Genomic DNA, 20,268 nt, shown 5'->3' on the forward strand with positions numbered 1-20,268 from the left:
AGCACTGGGTGTTATGCACAAACAATGAATCATGGAACACTTCATCTAAAACTAATGATGTAATGTATGGGGATTAACATAAGAATAAAAATAAATAAATAAATAAATAAATGAATTTTGTCTTCCTTTTGTAAATAAGTAATCACTAGGTAAAGCCCAAGCATAAATTTTGCTTGCTAATGCCTTAAATAACCAAACCTCTTATGCCTTATGCCTACTGTATTCTCCATGCTTATCTACAGGAAATATTATGAAAGTAACTTAGGAATGTAGGAGACAGTAAATTGGTTTATATCCACAGAAAATTCAGAGAAAAATTTACATGCACTAGAAAGAAATGTACTAGGATCTAGGATGACAAGTGGAAACCTAATCCACAGAAAATCCCCAGTCTAATATTAGTCAACAGAGTAAGTATATTCTCCCACCAAAACTTTTACCAGAAATGTAAACAAGTTGTAAAATTGATCCATGCAAACTGAATCTCCTTCATATTCTAAGTGATAGCATAAGAAAATGGCTAAAAGATAGGTCCAAAAGATTGATGCTGGGTTTATTTTCAAGTTTGGTCCACTGTAAGAATACCATAAGGATAAGATGAATTGCTTAAGAGTATGATGAATTTGGAAAGACATTTCTACCTTCAGTAGTTTTAAGTGCTTGGTCAAATACCAGTAAGAAGTAGATGGAAATTAACACAACTATTTAACTGCTTGCTTTCATACGAAAAATTCCAAGAAATTAATGTCTGTTGGTTTTTAAGTTTTCATATTCCCAGTCCCCAAAAGACCAAGAAATGAACAACAACCAGAGCTTCTGGTTCCTAGAACACGTTACAGATTCATTCTCATGAGGTAGGTTTGTCTCTATGTTACTAGGCGGAAATCTGGGCACCAAGTAGTTAAGTGAATTTCTCAGAGTCACCCTAGAAATTATTAATAGTAAAACCGAGGAAAAAAAACCCCAAGACTTTTTACTGGTCTGTACTGATACCTTTAGTTCAAATTGTTTGTTTTTACTTATCAACTGGCCATTAAGAAGCTGAACCAGAATAAAACCAATACACAGTTATTTGGATCTGTCTCTGGCATTCAGAATGGAATGAGATGTGAGAAGGAAACTAAGACTATTTACAGCTTTGTTACAAATGTCAGCAGTATTAACATTAGTTAATACAAAGCTGTAATGTCTAGTATTTTTCCTCTGATAACCGTGATGGGTATATCTTTTGAACCTGCACTGACCAGCTTAATCCAGTACAAAGGTTTGGCACTTCTCCTCTCAACCATTCTTATCCTATCAATCAAAGAAAGGGCCTCTTCTTTAACCATCAGTAAGGATCTCTGAGGATTCCTGCTGCACTTCAAAAAAGTGAAAAATATTATTGGCTTACGCTAGACTTTTAATGGACTTGTAATAACTCTAATACAAAGGGAAACATAATCCAAGGTGAAGTTTGCAATAATTATTAAAAAGCTGTGTACCAGGATGAAAACTGGAAATATAATCATAAACAGTTCTAAAATGAATCAGATTTTTATTATTTCCTTTTCAGTTCCCTGAAAAAATTTTAAAAGACTCTAACCAATGTTATAGTTTTGTTATTTCATAAGGAAAGTTCTTACACTTCTACTTCAAAGATAAAGGGGAGTACTTATGATGATCACTTTCTGTGTCAGAGGACAGCTTTGCAACGTGTCAAGCTGATTGAGGTCTCTCTTTTCTTAATTATGAGTGAATCAAGAAATATGCTTAGTTACAAAATATTTGTTATAAACAGACATAGCCTGTGACATGAAAGATACACACCCATAACAGATTTTAAAATTCAACCCGCCCCTTACTTTTCCCATGTTTTGGGAAAGCCTATGATGACAGAAGAGCAGTTTTCAGGAAATACCAGAGATTTCTACATGTCTCCAGAGAAAATAGAATCGTGGTGGGTATTGAAGGACAAAAGATTCTTGGCATTAGTGTTCTCTCTCTCTCTCTCTTTTTTTTTTGCTGTAAGAAGCCATCATCTTAAAAACAAAGTCTTGTTTAGAAGTTTAATCAACTAAAAAGTGTTGAGAAGTAAAACAAAGTGCAAAAAAAATCTCAGTTTGATAACCCCATGAACTCAGATTTTAAAACAAATATTTGAGACAACATTAACCAAATCATCCATATTGGTACATTCAAGTGCCATAAAAAGTAAGCTACATGCAAGATGTCTTTAATACCGAGGTAAAAAATAACAGGTTAGGCATCTGAGTTGTGTTGTGAAAACAAAGCACGTTCATATTTACTTCAGGGAAGCCTTAAAAATCAACATGCAAACAGAGGGACACATACTTGTCACAATAGAACGTTAGCTCACAAGGCCATCAATTAAAAACAACTGATTTCAACACAAATGTAAGAATAAACAGGTCTGAAGTCTATCAGGGAAACAATAAATATATCAATATATATTTTAAGCTTGCGATAATGGCTAAATATTGCTTCTAGCAATGTAATTACTCAAGTCATAAAGAAGTAACACAGTATTAATTCAGAGAAGGGTATATTTATGTACAGATCTTGAATAAATCTGTATTCTAGGACTTTTAAAGATGGCTACACGTGGTCTGGAAATTCAGCCCTGGCTGGAGGCTGAGGGACACCAGCACAGCACCATTTTCCTTAAACCATCAACATTCTACTTGTGAAAAGTTGGCGTTTAATCTTTGCAGATCCCTTCTATACACCAGGCAGGACAAAGGTGTTTTTCCCTGTACATTTCAGAAGTACACGTAAGAAGGCCACAAAAGTCAAAAGCCCTTTTCCAAAAAAAGGCCTTTGTATATACTGGTTTGATATCTCAAGAAAAGGAGTGGTTATGGATTCATAGATTAAAACGTTATCATTTTAAGGCTTTTGAAAAATTAGCAAGTTGAATTTTTTTTCTTAAACTACAGAGCCCATGCCACACAAATGACTATAGAAGATTAGGAAATATTCCATCAATTGTTTCTACAGAGTATCCTACTTTGCGTGTAACACTGGAGAGGACACGACAGCAGAGAACAATACGAACATGCAGGATAAAAGATTTAAACCTTTTGGGGAAAGTACCAAGTGTCATACGCTTAAATCTGATTTGTCTGAACTTGTTCAATGTCAGGGAGGAAAGCTGACTTGGGCAATCCATTGCTACTCCTTTGTACCCCACAATACACATTCTATAAAGAGTAACATTTTATTGACAGAAAAATGATCACAAAGAGCTCCCCTAGGACAGTGAACTATCAAGATCAGAGGGTATCATACAGGAGATAACACAGTAGAAGTAAATGACAAAAGTTCGATGGTTTTAGTCTTGACATTTCAGATGAGCACCCTGTTTTCCGATCACAGAAAGACCAGCCACCAAACAGCCAACGCAAGAATCACAAGAAAAGACATCAGGAAAGGAATACGAGGAGATGGAAAAGTACTAGAGTAGAGGTGGCACTTTTTGAGAGACTTGTGATCCTCAGGGATTGGAATAGAAACCTTGGGAAGAATTTCTTCATTGTCTTGCTGGGGCAAGGCTCTCTCAGTAGATCTCTCTTGCCTTTTAATTTTCTCTTCATCCTGCACTAACAGAGCACGTTGCTGTGTCTGCTTTCACGGTAGAAGATCAAGAAAGACAGAGAAAGATGAACAAAATGACAGATGGAAAAATGCTCAAAAATGATACTTGGGGATGTGCAAAGGATTTGGGAAGATCTTTTGGGACACTCTTTATTTCACTTTACTTTGGCAATTTATCCCAGCAAAGTTTCTATAACACAGTAGAGTATTCAATAGATAATTTTTTGAATGAATGAACATTAGAAGCCCTGAAAGTTCAAGCAATTGCTTGACTTCCTTAGTTACAGTATTTGTTCCTCCTTCAAGGATACTCACATATGAATTTTGGGTCAGTTTTCCTTGTTTTAGTGCTGCCAATTTTTCTTAGATCACTTGGGCAAAGCCAATAATGAAGCATTCTTCTCACCATCAGAAAAGTTACTTTTATTATAAATAGAACGGCAGAATATAAAAAGTTATCCTCATATCCCTTCATATAGACTTTAAAAACTGCAACAGTTCATTCAGTATGGCAATTAGCTTTTGCTCAAGGGAATAAAAATTTTAATCCCATACATTTTAAAGATTGCAAAAGAAAAACAAAAGTATAAAAGTTTGTATGTGCCTCCAAGGTCTATTAAAAACAAACGAAAACCCCCCACAAATCTCAACAACTGTAGACTCCCTCCCCCTCTTGCAGAATCATGATTAAAAATAGCAACCATCGTGAAGGTTTATACATCACATTAAGCAAAGTACTTTTGACACTTTTAAGGTAAGTTGTCTTTTCCAATTGTCCAACTGAGAAGTTTTTCTCCCCCGACAATTTCTGTGCTCTGCCATCTAGTCAAGAGATGTTATCTATGAAAGGAAAAACTTGGCTCTAAGTTCTCTCAGTGGGGCCAGCCTTCTCTGGTCAGTTTGGAATTTTGACACGGGTTCTTTGCACACCCCTAAGTGATATGTATCAGGGAAAAAGTAGCTGGGGGACTGGTCAGCAAAAAAGAAAAAAGGAAAAGAAAGGATGCAAAATCATAATGATTTTTAAAAGAATATAAAGAGGGAGAAGAAAGACAACATAAAAAGAACAGGGTACAATTAAATTCATTTTCTCTCTGAATACATACTTACATCTTCATGCAGCTTTTCAACCAGCCATGCGCCGAAATAAGCAAACTGAAAGCTGCAAAAGCTGCAGCAGTGGAAATGTTATGTGTTAGGTCAAAAGGCAGTGGGGTGTGAATTCACTAATAGAGCCAAAAGAAAAAAAATTACTCAGCAGCTGCTGTTCAGTTCTAGGGGGAATATCTGCTTAGTGCCATGACAAGAGCAAATTCGGATTGAGAAGCACAAGTCATAACAGCAGCTTTACCTCTGGCCCACCAACCTTTCTTTCCGAGGGAAGGACAGAGGTTTTCTTCACCTGGTCATACACAAATTATATAAAATTCAGTAGCCTTGCAATGCAACAACAACGCTGCCAAAGACGGAAGAGGTATCCCCAGAGAACAGAAATATTGCCCTAATTATTAAAGAAAAAGTAAGATATGCCAGAAAGTGGAGTTATCCTTTTTTATAAAAGGTTATCATAGGACAGTTCTTCTTATTTATTCTGTTATTCATTTAGAGGAGTAATACACAGACGCATAGAGCTAAAGTGGCTCAAGTACTCCCCACCAATCTAATTTATAAAAGTCCTTTCTTTAAAGTCCACAGAATGACATACCCATTTCCAACCAGCCCTGAGATGATTTCTGGAAGGTTTCTATTAAGATACAAGTTATTTTCTGGAAATGGAGACTGATTCAAATTTACCAAACTTCATCCAAGAGAGCATTAAGTTACTTTTTCAAAGTAATTGAGCATCTTTTACTACTTCCACAGAGTCGAAAAGAAAACTTCTAGAAACTATGCAGTTATGGTTTACAGAGAGGGTTAACCAGGCAAGATAGCAACAAGGCAACAAGACTTTCTCCTGAAGTCTAGATTTATAGAAAGCAGAGTCACTGTCTCAGTTCAGGCCACATTATCTAGATAAAACTGATGTCCATTTACATCAGGGAATGGAGGCTGAAGAGGACAATGAATAAAAACAGCTGCATCCTATCACCCCCGGTAACTAGCTACCCATCATTCAAGAATTCTCCAGTCTTACTTGGTGAAACTGGTCTGACTCTACTTGGAGAATTCTTAGCCAATTTCAATCACATTTTGAAAAATATAAAAAGTACCCTTTGTGAGTCAACTTTTATCATCTTCTCCAGTTCCAGAAACTAAACAAAGTTGAATAGTTTACCATGAATTCTGAATATAAAGACAAGTTTTTTTTAAGTTATTAAGACATCAATACCTTTCTTGACTAGAATTGCTATTGCTATTGGTGAAAACCAAGCATATAATTTTAAAAATTATTATCATCACTCATTGAGTCATTGTGACTACTTATATAAATATTAACCTATATAGGCTAAAAATTAAGTAAAGAATTTTTAAATATATGCTTAAGGTAACTTTTAAGGTATCCATCACACAGATTCATTTAATTAGATGTAGGATTTCTACAATAGGTAATGACAACAACACAAAAAAAGCAGCCTCTGAAAGGTATCTCCAACTTCCTCTGTGACTATCTTACAAAACAACATGTTAAAAGTTTGATGCTGCTCATAAAGACGAACCGTCAATAATTTTTCTAAAATTGAAATACAATCATTAATATGTGGTGTTCTGCATTCTCTGGCTTGGAGACCTCCTTGATTTATTACATAATTGTGGTCAACCATTCCAGACATTTCTAAATTGTACAAATGTTCAAATAAAGTTTTAAAAAAATGTTTATCCCGTTCCAATTTTGACCTTACTAAATTTAGTAAACTCTCTGGTCCTTGGAGGCACAGTTTGAACATAAAGTTCCACTGGCTTATGGTCGATTTGTAAACACACACTAGCCAGAAGGAGGCAGTTCTCAAGAGCCTAGTCATCTAATGGTAGCTCTAAATGGCTCCTGTAATTCGACTGGGTAGCCCATATGACTTAAAAAACAAGTGTTTGATTATGAATACCTTAAAGCTGCAATGAACTAGTGAGGAACCAAAGCTAAATTTCAGCTCTAAACTTACTTATTTTATTCACATACAGAACATTAATATACAATAACATTTATTTCATTCATTCTCACAAGTGGTCACATGGACAGAGTACTCACTCCTTCTCCTGTGGGAAGCTGCCCATTGATGTTAAGTGTTCGGAATGGGGAGTGAGTGGATAAGCGTTTATCCCATTCACTAGGCCGTGGTTCTGGTACAGATTCCATGAAGTTCTTTTTCAGCTCACTGATGCTGGCATGATGTTTTTTTATCTCTTCTTGACTTTTGTCTAAATCCTGTAGTTGAAAGGACAAAGATGCAAAATTATGAATACTCAGAGGAAAAAAACACATCACGGGAAGCCCACCAGACTATGGGCACTGGTAGAAAACACCACATCCAGGGCAGATGTTACTAATCCATAAATTGCATTTAAATTTTAAATATACGACATGGTATATTTGCTTGCCTTTCTTTCTTTTTTTTTTTTTTTAATGAGGTGCTTTTCTTGGAAGCAGTGAAGCATCATAACCCTACAGCTCTTAGCAGTTCTGTAACCCACAGACCTCACTCCTTAATTTTGCAACTTTTCTTTGCATTAGGACGCAACGCTAGATCTCCAACTCCTCATCCCAAGAGGGTAATCTCACAGCTCAATTAGCGTTGGCTTGATATGAACTGATTGAGGCTCAGCTCAGGCAGGATGGAGACAGCAATAGAGAAGGAGCAACTATTAAACAAAGGACATGATAAAAGATGCAACTGCCACCAAAGCTGCTTTGCTTTGGTGAGTTGCAATCACACAGCATCCCTCTATTTCTACCTAGAGATAGTTTTGCTTCCTTATTACTAGGTGGATATTACTGGTTTTGATAAACAGGAATAGCCCTTTCTTGTCATAAGAATTTATTACTAGAATTTCTGGCTCAAGCCTTGAGAGCAAATTGTTACCACCTATGAAAAATCACTCAGGTATGTAATATAATGGCTTTTTTTCTTTACCAATACTATTCATGCAAACTAAAAGACTTATGCCTTCCAGGACGCCTGGGTGGCTCAGTCGGTTGAGCGTCTGCCTTCAGCTTAGGTTATGATCCCAGGGTCCTGAGATCAATCCCTGAATCCAGCTCCCTGCTCAGTAGGGGTCTGCTTCTCCCTCTCCCTCTGTGTTCTCTCTCAAGTAAATAAAATCTTAAAAAAAAAAAAAAGCCTTATGCCTTCCAGCTACTGACAGCTTTACTTCATCCCTTAGTAGAATTCAAAATAGGGACCTTCTTCCAGTAACTTTCAATGGACTGGAAGTAATTTAACAAGAATTCATCAGATACCTTATATATCTTCTCAACAATTTAAAATATCTCAACTGTTCCAGCATATTTGGATACTGGACAACTAGGTTTAATATCCCTTAAATGGGATATTCCAGGGAGAAAGGATCAAAACTTAGGTTAATAAAGCTAGAAATAACATTCAGGTTTATTTAACAGGAGGCATATAAAACTTTTAAAAGGTAGACTTGGCCAGAAATAAAATGGGAAATACAATTTAAAGACAAAAACTGAAATGTTCTTTGTCCAACATACTTCTCCAAAAAAGCTCAGAAGATCTATGCTTGAGATCAAAATATGTGGGAACCTGTCACTTGATGAATGCTAAAAATTCTGTGTTTATTATATATCACGGCAGCTCTGTATCCAAGAAAAGCATAATATTAAATATATCTTTTTAAATGCTGTGTAAATTTTGAGATTAGCCTTTCTTTCTTTTTCTCTCTCTTTCTTTCTTTCTCTTTCTTTCTCTGTGGGAAACCACCACATTTTGGGAAAAAAAAAAACAAACTCATTTAAATGAAAATTTGTTTGAAAAATTTTTCTGGAGCAACGTATGCTTCAACTAAATAAAATTTTTTTCAAAAGGAATGTCAAAGGGAAAATAGCATAGGAAAAAGAATTGGTGAGGCACATGACATAATTTTGATTCTGGAGATATTCATTCAGAAAATTCACTTACTAGTCCATTCTTCTTATTTTTGCAAGACTAAACCATGTATATTTGCTTTGAGATCAAAGAGAAAACTAACCCAAAAAGGGCAATCCTGTAGCTTCCCCATAAAATTACCTCTTGCTTGTTGGGATGAAATGTGAGTATAGCCCATGAATATGGGCTTCACCATGAGGAAACAACAGTGTGCACTTTTACTCTAGCTGAAAGCAAGAAAAGCATGTTTACTAGCTAAAGAAAAGCATGAACAAGCTTGGTCAAAGACTCAGTAGTAGGCTAAGCAACTGAGACCCATAAGGCATGTAAGGCTCTGTGACCCAGCTCCTAACTGGAAATTAAATCTGCTTGGTCCAAGAACAACTTAACACATTTGGGAGAGTTACAAGTATGAATGGAGCAAAACAAAAATGAGCAAGAGATGCTATGGTAAAACCATAACTCTCTGGGTTAGCCTCTTAATATGAGAGTGGTGATTTGTTACTCTTCTTGCCTAGCTTTTGATTGGCTTGGAACCTGAGAAAAATAAATGTTTCAATAAAATCAGTAGCTTCTGAAGGAGCTTTCTCCATCCGTCTTAGCTGGCTCTGTTAGAAACCTGTGGGGGCACAGAGTAAAATTAAGATCTCAAAGGGACCTGTTCCAAATAGAATTTGTCATAGACACTTGCTACAGGTTCTCTCTGGGAGATGGAGGAGGAGGCGGTACATCTAAAAATGAACTCGACCTTATTTGGCCAGAACAAAGCATTAGTGGGGGTGGGGTAGGAGAGATGCTTTAAAAAAAACAAAACAAAACAAAAAAACTCTACTAGAGTGACAGATAACTTGAGAGAACATCCTTATGGGGCGGGGGAGGGGGTGGAAGGGAGACAAAATTTTTTTTTTTACTGTAACTAGAGAATGATGGTTAGCCAAATTACTGTGGCTGTTTTTAGGCTAGATACTTTTTGATACTTATCATCTTATAATTTTAGCAGCAGCCAAACCAAACCATTAAATATAAAATGTTCTCAAAAAGTAGTTAGTAGTTTTAATTTTCAAACACACACTTATTAAGAAATCCCCTCTTGTGGCTATCAATGCAATGCTGGGGAAAAAACACATCACACACAGGGACTCTATGAGTCTCAGAAGCTATAACACACCTCATTGAACAAATGACAAATATATGATTGGTACTGCAGGTTCCAGTCAAAAGGAAGCACTAAAGGGGCGCTTGGGTGGCTCAGTCGTTGAGCATCTGCCTTCGGCTCGGGTCATGATCCCAGGGTCCTGGGATCGAGCCCCGTATCGGGCTCCCTGCTCAGTGGGAAGCCTGCTTCTCCCTCTACCACTCCCCCCACTTGTGTTCCCTCTCTCGCTGTGTCTCACTCTGTCAAATAAATAAATAATATCTTAAAAAAAAAAAAAAGAACAAAAGGAAGCAATAAAGATGGACTAGTAAAGCAAAAGGCATGTTTGGGATTGGGAGATGTTACACTGCCAAGTACATCAATTGACCTCTGTAATTCTTCCTAATCCCAGAAGCAGAACCATTCACGTCTAGTTTTAGTTATGAGCTCAAGCAGAGATCTAGTTGCTGAGTTTGAAATGTCCTAGAGTCCAGCCTTAAAAAACCTCATGTTACATGAGGTAAGTGTACATAAAGCATTTAGTATTGTGCCCATCGTACAGTACGTGATTAATGAAGGCTGGCCATAATTTTTATTACTTTTATTAAAGTACCTTAACATAGCAAGCACTCAAAATACATGTTTTGACAAAAAATAAGACATGGTTAAATAACTATTAGAGGCCATTACATTAAACCAGAGTTCTATCTAAAAAAGTTTCTTCAGATATCCAGTTTAATAATATTTAGCACATTTCTTATATGTTCATCTTTCAGGTCTCAGCTAATATGTTATCTCTCCAGAGAGAACTTCCCTGTCCATCTTATTCAGAGTAGATTTCCTTTCTTAGCACAGCATACTGCTTATTTCCTTCATAGCTTCTATAATAACTTGAAGTAATTTTATCGCTATTTTTTTTAAATGTTTACTGTCTCTCTCCTCCCTACTTCTATACATTGTTAAGTTTCCTGAAGGCAGGAACAATGTTTATCATCTTCCTCTGTACAAATACAGAGGAATTTATATGTCCTTCAAATTTAAGTTAAAATCCCCAGTATCAGAGTTATAGTCATTTCTTTTGGCTCTGTCTTGAGCAAAATCATAAGATAATCTGGTCAACTTTTATATAAGAGTCTTAGTGAGTTATAAACTAATGTAGCTTCAGTGTTTTCCACATAGGTAACTCCATGTTCTTTATTTTTTCCTCATAGAGTTCCCCTACTCTTCTAATTAGCTTCATATTTCCCTATCCAGTGTGGAGCCCCAAACTAGATAAGTATACTAATATAACTCTGGTAGAAAGCAAATTATTGTTGAATGTAATGAGAAAATGACCTTACAATTCCTATAATAGACAGTATGTTGCTATTTCTGAATAGAAAAAGTGTAGTTTAATAAAGATAGATAGATAGACCCTAACTCAAATCCTAGCTTTACCAATTTACTGGCTTTGTGACCACAGACAAATTAAATTTCTCTAAGGTCAATTTTCTTATCTTTAAAATAATAATCTTATGGCCACAGATCTGTTTTTGTAATTAAACTATCTTATATCCTATTAACTATGGATTAAATACCAGGTCCCTTCTTTCCTTCCTGTATCTTTTTTCTTTCCTGACTGTCCTGTCATTTTTTGGTATTCCCCAATTTTTAACTCCATTTTGAATTGTGATCATTTCTCCTACTTTTCCACACTCTCTCAGTTCAGAAGATGAAAAATACAGTATGAATTTGATGCTTGGGACATATAGGAGTTTATACTCTTGGAAAGTTCAAGGAATTTTTGACAGTGATGTAGAATTTTCTACAAGTGGGTAAAACAATGGAACCGTGAGAAGCAGGGATAGTCCCAATCATATATTTTTTAGGTAAGTATGACAGATGGAAACTAAAAAGAGTCAGAAAGAGAGATGGTTGCATATCTTCATGTTTACCAACATGCAAAAGCATTTTAAACCTAAAATTCTTTCATGCAATGGCATGCAAAACCAAACGCAGAATAAAGAAAGGGATGATTGCAAAGAATGCAGAAGGTTATAGGCAACCAACTAAAATAAGCTTCAAGTTCATACAAACCTCCAACATTAAATTGCTATGTCTGATATAAATGTTTTCACCATCTAGTCTCTCTCTCTTTTTCTGTGAAAATGAAAGAGGGAAAAACAGAAAAGCATAAAAAATTAAAATGTTGTTCTTGCGGGAAAAAACTGCAAATTGGCAAACCAAAAAAATTAAATGTCCACAGCGCAGCATATGCCAACATGAAATGGTCACAAAACTACAAGGACACACACAGAACACATTACCACTAGAAAACAGATGACCCTATTCATGAATGATGGAAGAAAATGATGACCTTATTTAAATAGACAGTGCTCCTGGCTTCATTGGCTTCTTACATAATAAGTTGTTTTATGCTCATTCTTGAAATCGAACTGTTTGAGGGTTATCTTAAAATACGTGACTTAAAGAAGCTTTGAAATTCCATGTTCCATGGCATGGAGAAATGCTTTAAAACATTATTTACCCTTTTGAGGTATATTTCATACTGAGTAAATACCACAGTACGTATATCTCTAATACTTTTCATAAGAAAGATCTAAGGGCACTTAATACATGATTAGTCAATATTCTCTTCAGTAAGAACTGATACATCCCACTCTATAGTTGGGAAGAATGGGCGCAGAGCAGCAAAACACACAGTTATTAACAAAACCAGGAGTTGCTGCTATGATGGTTTCCATAGTAAGTATGTATCAAATATTGTCCATGATTCCAAAAATATGGTGCCACTGAAATATTCCTTATAAAGTTTAAACATGAAGGGTAGGTTTGGTCTTCACTAGTTATTTCATTGTGTTTGAAAAGATATTTTCCTCCTGGGAATTTCAACAAATAGTATAGGATTATAATTTCTTTGGTATACATATGTATGTGAGCGTATGCAAATATATATATGCGCAAATATATATCTGCGATTTGAAAGTAATTTCTTATGAAGAGAAATCAATGAAAAGAATGGATCACTGTCTTTTTAGCACACTGTAGAAGTCAGCATGGGTGATGGTAATGCAGTTTTGTGAAAGTGAAAAATGGCTGACCTTCCTCATTCTTATCAGATCTTCAGTTTTTTCTGCAAGCTGCCATTATTAAAAAAAAAGAAAAAGAAAAATGATAAAATATTGGCTCATTGAAGTTTGTTTGAACCTTTATAGTATTTTTTAAGGGAAGGGAGTTGGGGAGAAGAAAAAAATTGAGGAGGGAGGAGAAAAGGAACAAGCGGTCTGTTGGCACAAACCTGTGTTTGGTCACCATTTGAGGTGGGTACTGTGACCTCGATGTGGGTTTTTTCCACCTATATTTAAAAAATAAAGTGGTAAAAACATTTTAGATTAGTAGGTTTCTATGAGAAGCATTATTTCCAAATAAGCTGCATCTTTAAGCTGGTTGTGTAATCAACATGATGCAGTCTTATGGGGGTGTGGCAGGAAAGGATATTACTCTCAATGGTCATCGCCATCATATTTTCAAGGTTGAAGAGGTAATATGGACAGCCACATGATCATAAGAGAAAATTAAGATAATTATTCCACCGATGAAGCAAACATTTTTACACTTAATTAACAAAAAAGTACTTATACAAAAAATAATTTGGGCTTAAATAAGGCATGTGTTTTTGTTTCAGCTTTTTTTTATGATCTAGAAGTTCTTTAACATTTAAAAACAAATTTTCAAATGAAGATATCAAGGTAGGACATACATGACAAAAAGAATATCTTTACAGTTAAAGCACACATATAATAAACCACATATGACACAAAGCAGGTAAATACAAAAAAAAATTGTTAGTTGATCAATATATTTAAGGAGGCAGTTTCATCCTTGAGTTTATTAGACAACAAAACATCAAAATAAACTCAATCCAAATTGTTACTGATGCATGCAATTACTTCCGAGGATGATTTATAAATAAGCACACATAGGGCTCAGCTGCAATATTTAGCACTCTGTCATCTCCTCTCCAGGGAGCTAGAGCCCATGTGTTTGGTGGATGGACAAGATTCATCCTTAACAGTAGGAAGAGAATAACTAAGGCCTCCTGCCTAGCTTTGAAATACCTTTAGTAATAGTCATTTTATACACCCAAAATGGAGTAAGTATAAATTTAAGAAACCCAGACAGACTATTAAGAGGAGGCATTTTAGAGTGAGCAATGCCTAAACAGCAGGTATTTCAAAATTAGAAAACTTTTCATTAAGGATCAAGTCAATCACTTCCCATCATTAACTTCTTTATAGAACCCCACCAATCTGTGGTTTTGACACATTCTTTTTAATCACACTTGGCAGCATTACCTTGGAGTATAATGTCATTGTGCTATTTTCCCTGGGACAGAATGTAGAGAACATAACACCAAACTTTGTGATACTGTCAAATAAATCATAAGCACATCCAGCTATAGTACTTTTAACTACCAGGATAACTGACAATTTGGGTCATTTCTATTATGAATCCCATTATATTTGCTGTATGGTCATTAGCAAGTTATTTCCCCTAAGTTTTTTACTGATAAAGTGGAAATAATATATCCATAGAGTTGGGAATGTTTAGCAAATGGTAGTTTTAAATTATTTTGTAAAGCTTACATTAGTTATTTCAGTGAATAATGACCTGCTTTTTTCTAACAGCAAGAAATTGAGAGCCTCTACTTCAGTCTAAGAGTGGAGGCCAAGTAGCAAGGTGGTTGTGCCCCTTCGAGAACATTAAATAAGAACATAGGGGCAAGGTACTATTCCACACCCACAAAATAGGTCTTGTCAAATGACTCAAGATGCAAAAAGCTACCTCTATCTGGCACCAAATTCATGTTAGATAATGAAATTTATACAGTGTTACAAGGTTATTTTATTACTACTATTGCTTTACATAATAACGATGGCTTCAGGTAAATTCCATAATTATTTTCTGTTGCTACAAATAAAATCAACTCAGAGTCACCCTTAATTCTGTCACTACTATTATAGTAATAGAAGGTTATCAGAGGTGATTTTCAGTCTGATCTCTACATAAGTATCTCAAAACATATATGTACACAGAATTAATCAGCAAGAAAACCACCTACTGGCACTTAAATGAGCATATACCAGGAAGTGATCTCTCCCCTCTGTCAAGGTCCCAAGAGCAACAGGAACCTATTCTTGAAGATACCTCTGTCTGACCTATAGGCTAAAGAACAAGTATGGGGGCACCTGGGTGGCTCAGTTGGTTAAGCAGCTGCCTTCAGCTCAGGTCATGATCCCAGGGTCCTGGGATTGAGCCCCACGTTGGGCTCCCTGCTCAACAGGGAGCCTGCTTCTCCCTCTCCCTCTGTCCCCCAGTCATGCTTGCTTTCTCTCTCTCAAATAAATAAATAAAATCTTTAAAAAAAAAAAGAACAAATATGTTAGCAGAATACCAAAGGAATCTTAGCCACTCAAAAAGATTCCTTTGCCAACTCCAGTAATCCAACACTTCCCATTTAGCACAACAAATGGAGGGATAGTCAAAAGTGCCAGATGAGATATTCTAACATTAAAAAACTAAGGTAGTCTAACCTTAAAAAGGCACTGTTAATACTGAACCTGATGGTCAATTTCATACACATCTGGCTAGGTTAAAAAAAATACAAATATCCACCATTTGCTCAATTTTTTCTCTTTGGATTCAAGTTGGTCTCAAAGGGCAGTAAAAACAGCATGTCATGTTCAACAGTTTTGGTTTTTTGGGTTTTTTTTTTTTAAATACAGTCAAAACTAAGCCAAACTGGCCACTGCTCTACAGATGTTAACTAGATACTGAACCGGGTCCAAAAGAACAGGATTAATCCATCTGCCAAGATGAGAGCATTTACTAAGGTCTTACATGGTTTAAAAAAAAATTTTTTTTTTTTGTTTTAAATTTCTTGACATATAAAAATGTAATTTTTCTTTTAAAAACTGCCTCTATTAATTCCTGTTGTCAACAGTGATACTTGTATTTATGTCATTAAATCTGAACATCTCAACTCCATCACTGCTTATATGTGTTTCAAAAGCTTATCAACACATAAAAGATCAGTCCAGTTACTGTTAGTACTGGGAAATCTGCTAATTGGTGATTTTTTTTTTTTTAAGATTTTATTTATTTATTTGAGAGAGAGAATGAGATAGAGAGAGCATGAGAGGGTCAGAGGGAGAAGCAGACCAGGGAGCCCGATGCGGGACTCGAACCCGGGACTCCAGGATCATGACCTGAGCCGAAGGCAGTCGCTTAACCGACTGAGCCACCCAGGCGCCCCGCCCCCCAGGTCTTTTAAAAATAAGAGAGTAACTGAAGATTTAAGACTATCTCTTACTAAAAATTGATTGTGAATATTCTCTGAAATTAACACTAAATCTTGGTTAAAATATTAAGACTCATTCACATTTGGGAAAATTAGTAATATGATAATGGAGTTACTTTATTTATTTATTTATAAGATTTTTTGTTTATTTTTTATTTTATTTTATTTTATTTTATTTTATTTTATTTTATTTTATTTTATTTTATTTAAAGATTTTATTTATTTATTTGAGAGAGAGAATGAGATAGAGAGCATGAGAGGGAGGAGGGTCAGAGGGAGAAGCAGACTCCCCGCCGAGCAGGGAGCCCGATGTGGGACTAGATCCCGGGACTCCAGGATCATGACCTGAGCCGAAGGCAGTCGCTTAACCAGCTGAGCCACCCAGGCGCCCTAATTGGTGATTTTTCAACAAGGTCAGTGACTGTGGGTACAATCAACTCAGAACTGTAAGCAACTCAGTGGCATAATCGCCCCTACATAAGGATCTTCACCGTTTTGTAAACAATTTGATTTGAACAACCACACAGATGTGCTTTATGTAATACTAACTGGGATATTCTCTAGGTATGTTGCACATATACTCATCTTAGGAAATCAAATTATATTTTAATTCCATTAGCAGAGCTTACTCTTAAAAAGGAATGTGGAGATTCCTTCTGGTTGAACAAAAATTATTTTTAAGAGCAGATGATCACAGTGTTAAAAACTCTTTTCTTTTAGATATAAGTTAGATAACAGCAGTGTAGGTAGGTCACCTGAAAACTCAGATGGCTTAGTCTTCATGACATAATTCTATGAAAATATTTTACAGGTTCATGGGGAATACTTTCTTTTAGAAAGAGTAAAGAAGAAATAACTTTGTTAGAATTCTACAAGAATCAATGCTTTGAAAACCTTCCTGGCCAAGGAGTTAACATGTCTAAATCAGAAAGTATTAACTGAATTTAAATAAAAAATTTTTTTAAAAATCAGAAAGTAAACTAGCCAGATATCTGGACTTACGGCATACCTTCCACGCTTCTGTGGGCTCTGGCTCAGCTTGCTCGGGCGGCACTTCTTCCTTTTGCTCTTCAACCTTCACTGTTTCCTTCTCTGCTTTAGAAACCTCTGTGTCCTCACTCTGAGCAATGGCTGGTGCAGAGGTGGGCCGGGGACTTCGGTCTGAATCAACAGCTGCTGCTACATAAGAAAGGGAAAAGGAAAGATAAGTGAAGGCAAGAGTCACAATACTACTTCAGAGTCACCAGGTAAAATAATTGTGAATCCAGGACACAGTATCCAGCAGGCTATCATACAGAAAGTAAAGAATAAATCATTAGTGCTCTGCCAGGTAACTGATGGCATTAAAAAAGCTAAAACAGAAAAGTTAAACTATGCTATCATGTTCCATAAGGGGGCGGAGGGGATCAAAATAAGAAAAGAAATTAAAAACTCTTTCTATTAAAAAGTTAGCAAGACTGTTTAACCTTGTACTCTGTTAGTTTTAAGAACCTGCAATGTAGTCTATGGAGAAAAAAAAAGAGGTTAATTAAGTCTGACTTCTTTCATGAAGCCATATTGACACACAGATCCATTTATATATAGGTGATTTTAGGAACCTAAAAAATATGTTCTAGGAAAAAAGGATCAAGTCTGATTTCTTCCATGAAGCCTGCTTGGAATGATTACAAAATAACTTGATAAACTGATCTTGTAAGATATGCACACTTTTTGATGCTTAAAGGCAAACCTTTGAACCAGATACTTGCCCTTTTAACAAGTCATTTGATTAAAATAATATGAATTCAAAACCTTTGGCCTTTAGTCCTTAAAAAAAAACCAAAACTTTTTTGAGTTCTCTCCTACCTTCTCTCAGAATCTTATAATTTGTATTACAGTCCCTCTTCTCTAACATACCTAGGGCAGTGGTTCTCAACCAGGAGTGATTTTGTCCCTCAGACAATATTTGGGAATGTCTGGAGACGTTTTTGATTGCTACAACAGGGGAGAGAAGTAGGAGGGGGTACTGGCCAAGGTTGCTGAGATTAAGAAACCTTGACTTAGGGAAAAGGCTGTATATAGACTGTTCTAGAGACAATACGCAATATAGGCTTATGACAAAAGCTTGATCTTTTCAGAGTTAATAATTCACATATACATACTTTATAGTAACCTCACTTATCTGGCAGTGTCTGGGAATGCAGTGTGTCTCCACATGATTTGTTTATTTATTTTTAAGTAGGATCCACGCCCAGCATGGAGCCCAACTCAGGGCTTGAACTCATGACCCTGACATCAAGACCTGAGATGAGATCTAGTTGGATGCTTAACCAACTGAGCCACCCACATGCCCCTCCATGTGATTTAATATTTCCGATGACAGATCATTATCCTTTCATGTACTGAGATTTTTAAATTTTAATTATTTTTGCATGGAAATCCTTACAACTTTTATTGTATGCTTTCCTGCCTTCTTAAACTGAATATACTGAATTTTTTTTAAAGATTTTATTTATTTGACAGAAAGAGACACAGCGAGAGCGGGAACACAAGCAGGGGGGAATGGGAGAGAGAGAAGCAGGCTTCCCGCAGAGCAGGGAGCCCGATGTGGGGTTCGATCCCAGGACCCTGGGATCATGACCTGAGCTGAAGGTAGACGCTTAACGACTGAGCCACCCAGGCGCCCCTATACTGAATTTTTTTTTAAAAGATTTTATTTATTCTTTCTTTCTTTTTTTTTTTTTGAGAGAACATGCCCGGTCGGGGGAGGGGCAGAGGGAGAGAGAGAGAGAGAGAGAGAATCGTAAGCAGGTGCCATGCCCAGCCCAAAGCCACGCTCCATCTCACAACCCTGAGATCATAACCTAAACTGAAATCAAGAGTCTGACGCTTAACTGACTGAACCACTGAGGCAATTCTGAATTAGTAGTAAATATTAGCTAAAACAAAGGAATTCCATGAATCAGAACAGATAAAAAATTGGAATTCACAACTACTTCGTACATACAACTCCAAGAAAAAAATGCTTGTTACCCAGTAATAATCTCCAGTGAAAGAAATCATTCCTCAAAGGATACACAGGAAAAACAGGAGAAACACAGGAATCATCTATCTTCCAGTGAAAATTCTGTGGCCTCTTGCAAGTCCTTGCTTCTCATGGGTGCTCTAAGCTACTCAATGCAAGAATGGCAGATGGCAGACCAAATCTAACAACACAGGGGAATGTGACAAAATATTTTGCTCACAGTTGTGTTAAACTATCATTATACATGTGTATTCACACCTCCTCTCAAAGAATTAATTCAACTCTGCCTGGCATCATAGAAACATAGCCCATGCTTTCACCATGTGTTATTTTGCCACTTGCATTTGGTTTTGATCCAATACTAATACTGCAGAGCCAAATGATTTATGTCTTTGGTATTCCTAGCCCTGGCAATCTGTACTGTCTGTGGAAAAGTAGGTATAGGGCGCCTGGGTGGCTCAGTCGTTAAGCGTCTGCCTTCGGCTCAGGTCATGATCCCAGGGTCCTGGGATCGAGTCCCGCATTGGGCTCCCTGCTTGGCGGGAAGCCTGCTTCTCCCTCTCCCGCTCCCCCTGCTTGTGTTCCCTCTCTCGCTGTGTCTCTCTCTGTCAAATAAATAAATAAAATTTTAAAAAAAGAAAAAGAAAAAGAAAAGTAGGTATAACTGTGGAAACTGGCAGTTAGAAAGAGAGGCATAAAGTTTCACCATTTGTAAAATGTAGAAGGTATTAACTCTATAGAATAGTTAGGGAATGCACACTCAATGGATATAAAAATACTTTATAAACCCGAAATATTAAAACTTTTAATGTCATACCTCTAAGTCTTTGTATTTTTTTGTTATGGGTTAATATTTCAATAGTATGTTGGGAAATAATTAATTATGCACATACTGATAGGCAATTCAAGTGAAAGATTTCACCTGGGAGCCCTAGAGAGAAGCAAATTTCTTTCCTTTTCTCAGTAAGAAGACTACAAAGTATGGATCAGAGCAGAAAATCATATTAGTGTTGTTGTTGTTTTTAAACATCTTTATTGAGATATAATTCACACACCATATAATTCTCCCATTTTGATTGCATAATTCAATGCTTTTCTGTATATTTTTTGGGGGTAGTGATTGTTTTTT

General features: G+C 36.2%; 1 protein-coding gene across 17 annotated transcripts in view; it reads right to left on the reverse strand.

Annotated features, from left to right (window-relative positions):
* EPB41 (erythrocyte membrane protein band 4.1) overlaps positions 1–20,268 on the reverse strand; it is a 197,420-nt gene that overhangs the window by 33,178 nt on the left and 143,974 nt on the right. For 7 of the 17 annotated variants that reach the window (XM_035019289.1, XM_035019294.1, XM_035019277.1 and 4 more), the window contains 6 exons: positions 17,145–17,314; positions 13,073–13,129; positions 12,876–12,914; positions 11,851–11,913; positions 6,782–6,958; positions 4,949–4,999 (listed from right to left, as the gene is read on the reverse strand). In XM_035019289.1, coding sequence (XP_034875180.1) covers positions 4,949–4,999; positions 6,782–6,958; positions 11,851–11,913; positions 12,876–12,914; positions 13,073–13,129; positions 17,145–17,314 — 557 coding nt within the window. The remainder of the gene's footprint in view (positions 1–4,948; positions 5,000–6,781; positions 6,959–11,850; positions 11,914–12,875; positions 12,915–13,072; positions 13,130–17,144; positions 17,315–20,268) is intronic. The other 10 variants (XM_035019291.1, XM_035019279.1, XM_035019280.1 and 7 more) reach the window with 10 other exon arrangements.

Source organism: Mirounga leonina, unplaced genomic scaffold (assembly GCF_011800145.1).
Source record: "Mirounga leonina isolate KUSES-001 unplaced genomic scaffold, KU_Mleo_1.0 Mir_173, whole genome shotgun sequence".
NCBI lineage: Eukaryota > Metazoa > Chordata > Mammalia > Carnivora > Phocidae > Mirounga > Mirounga leonina.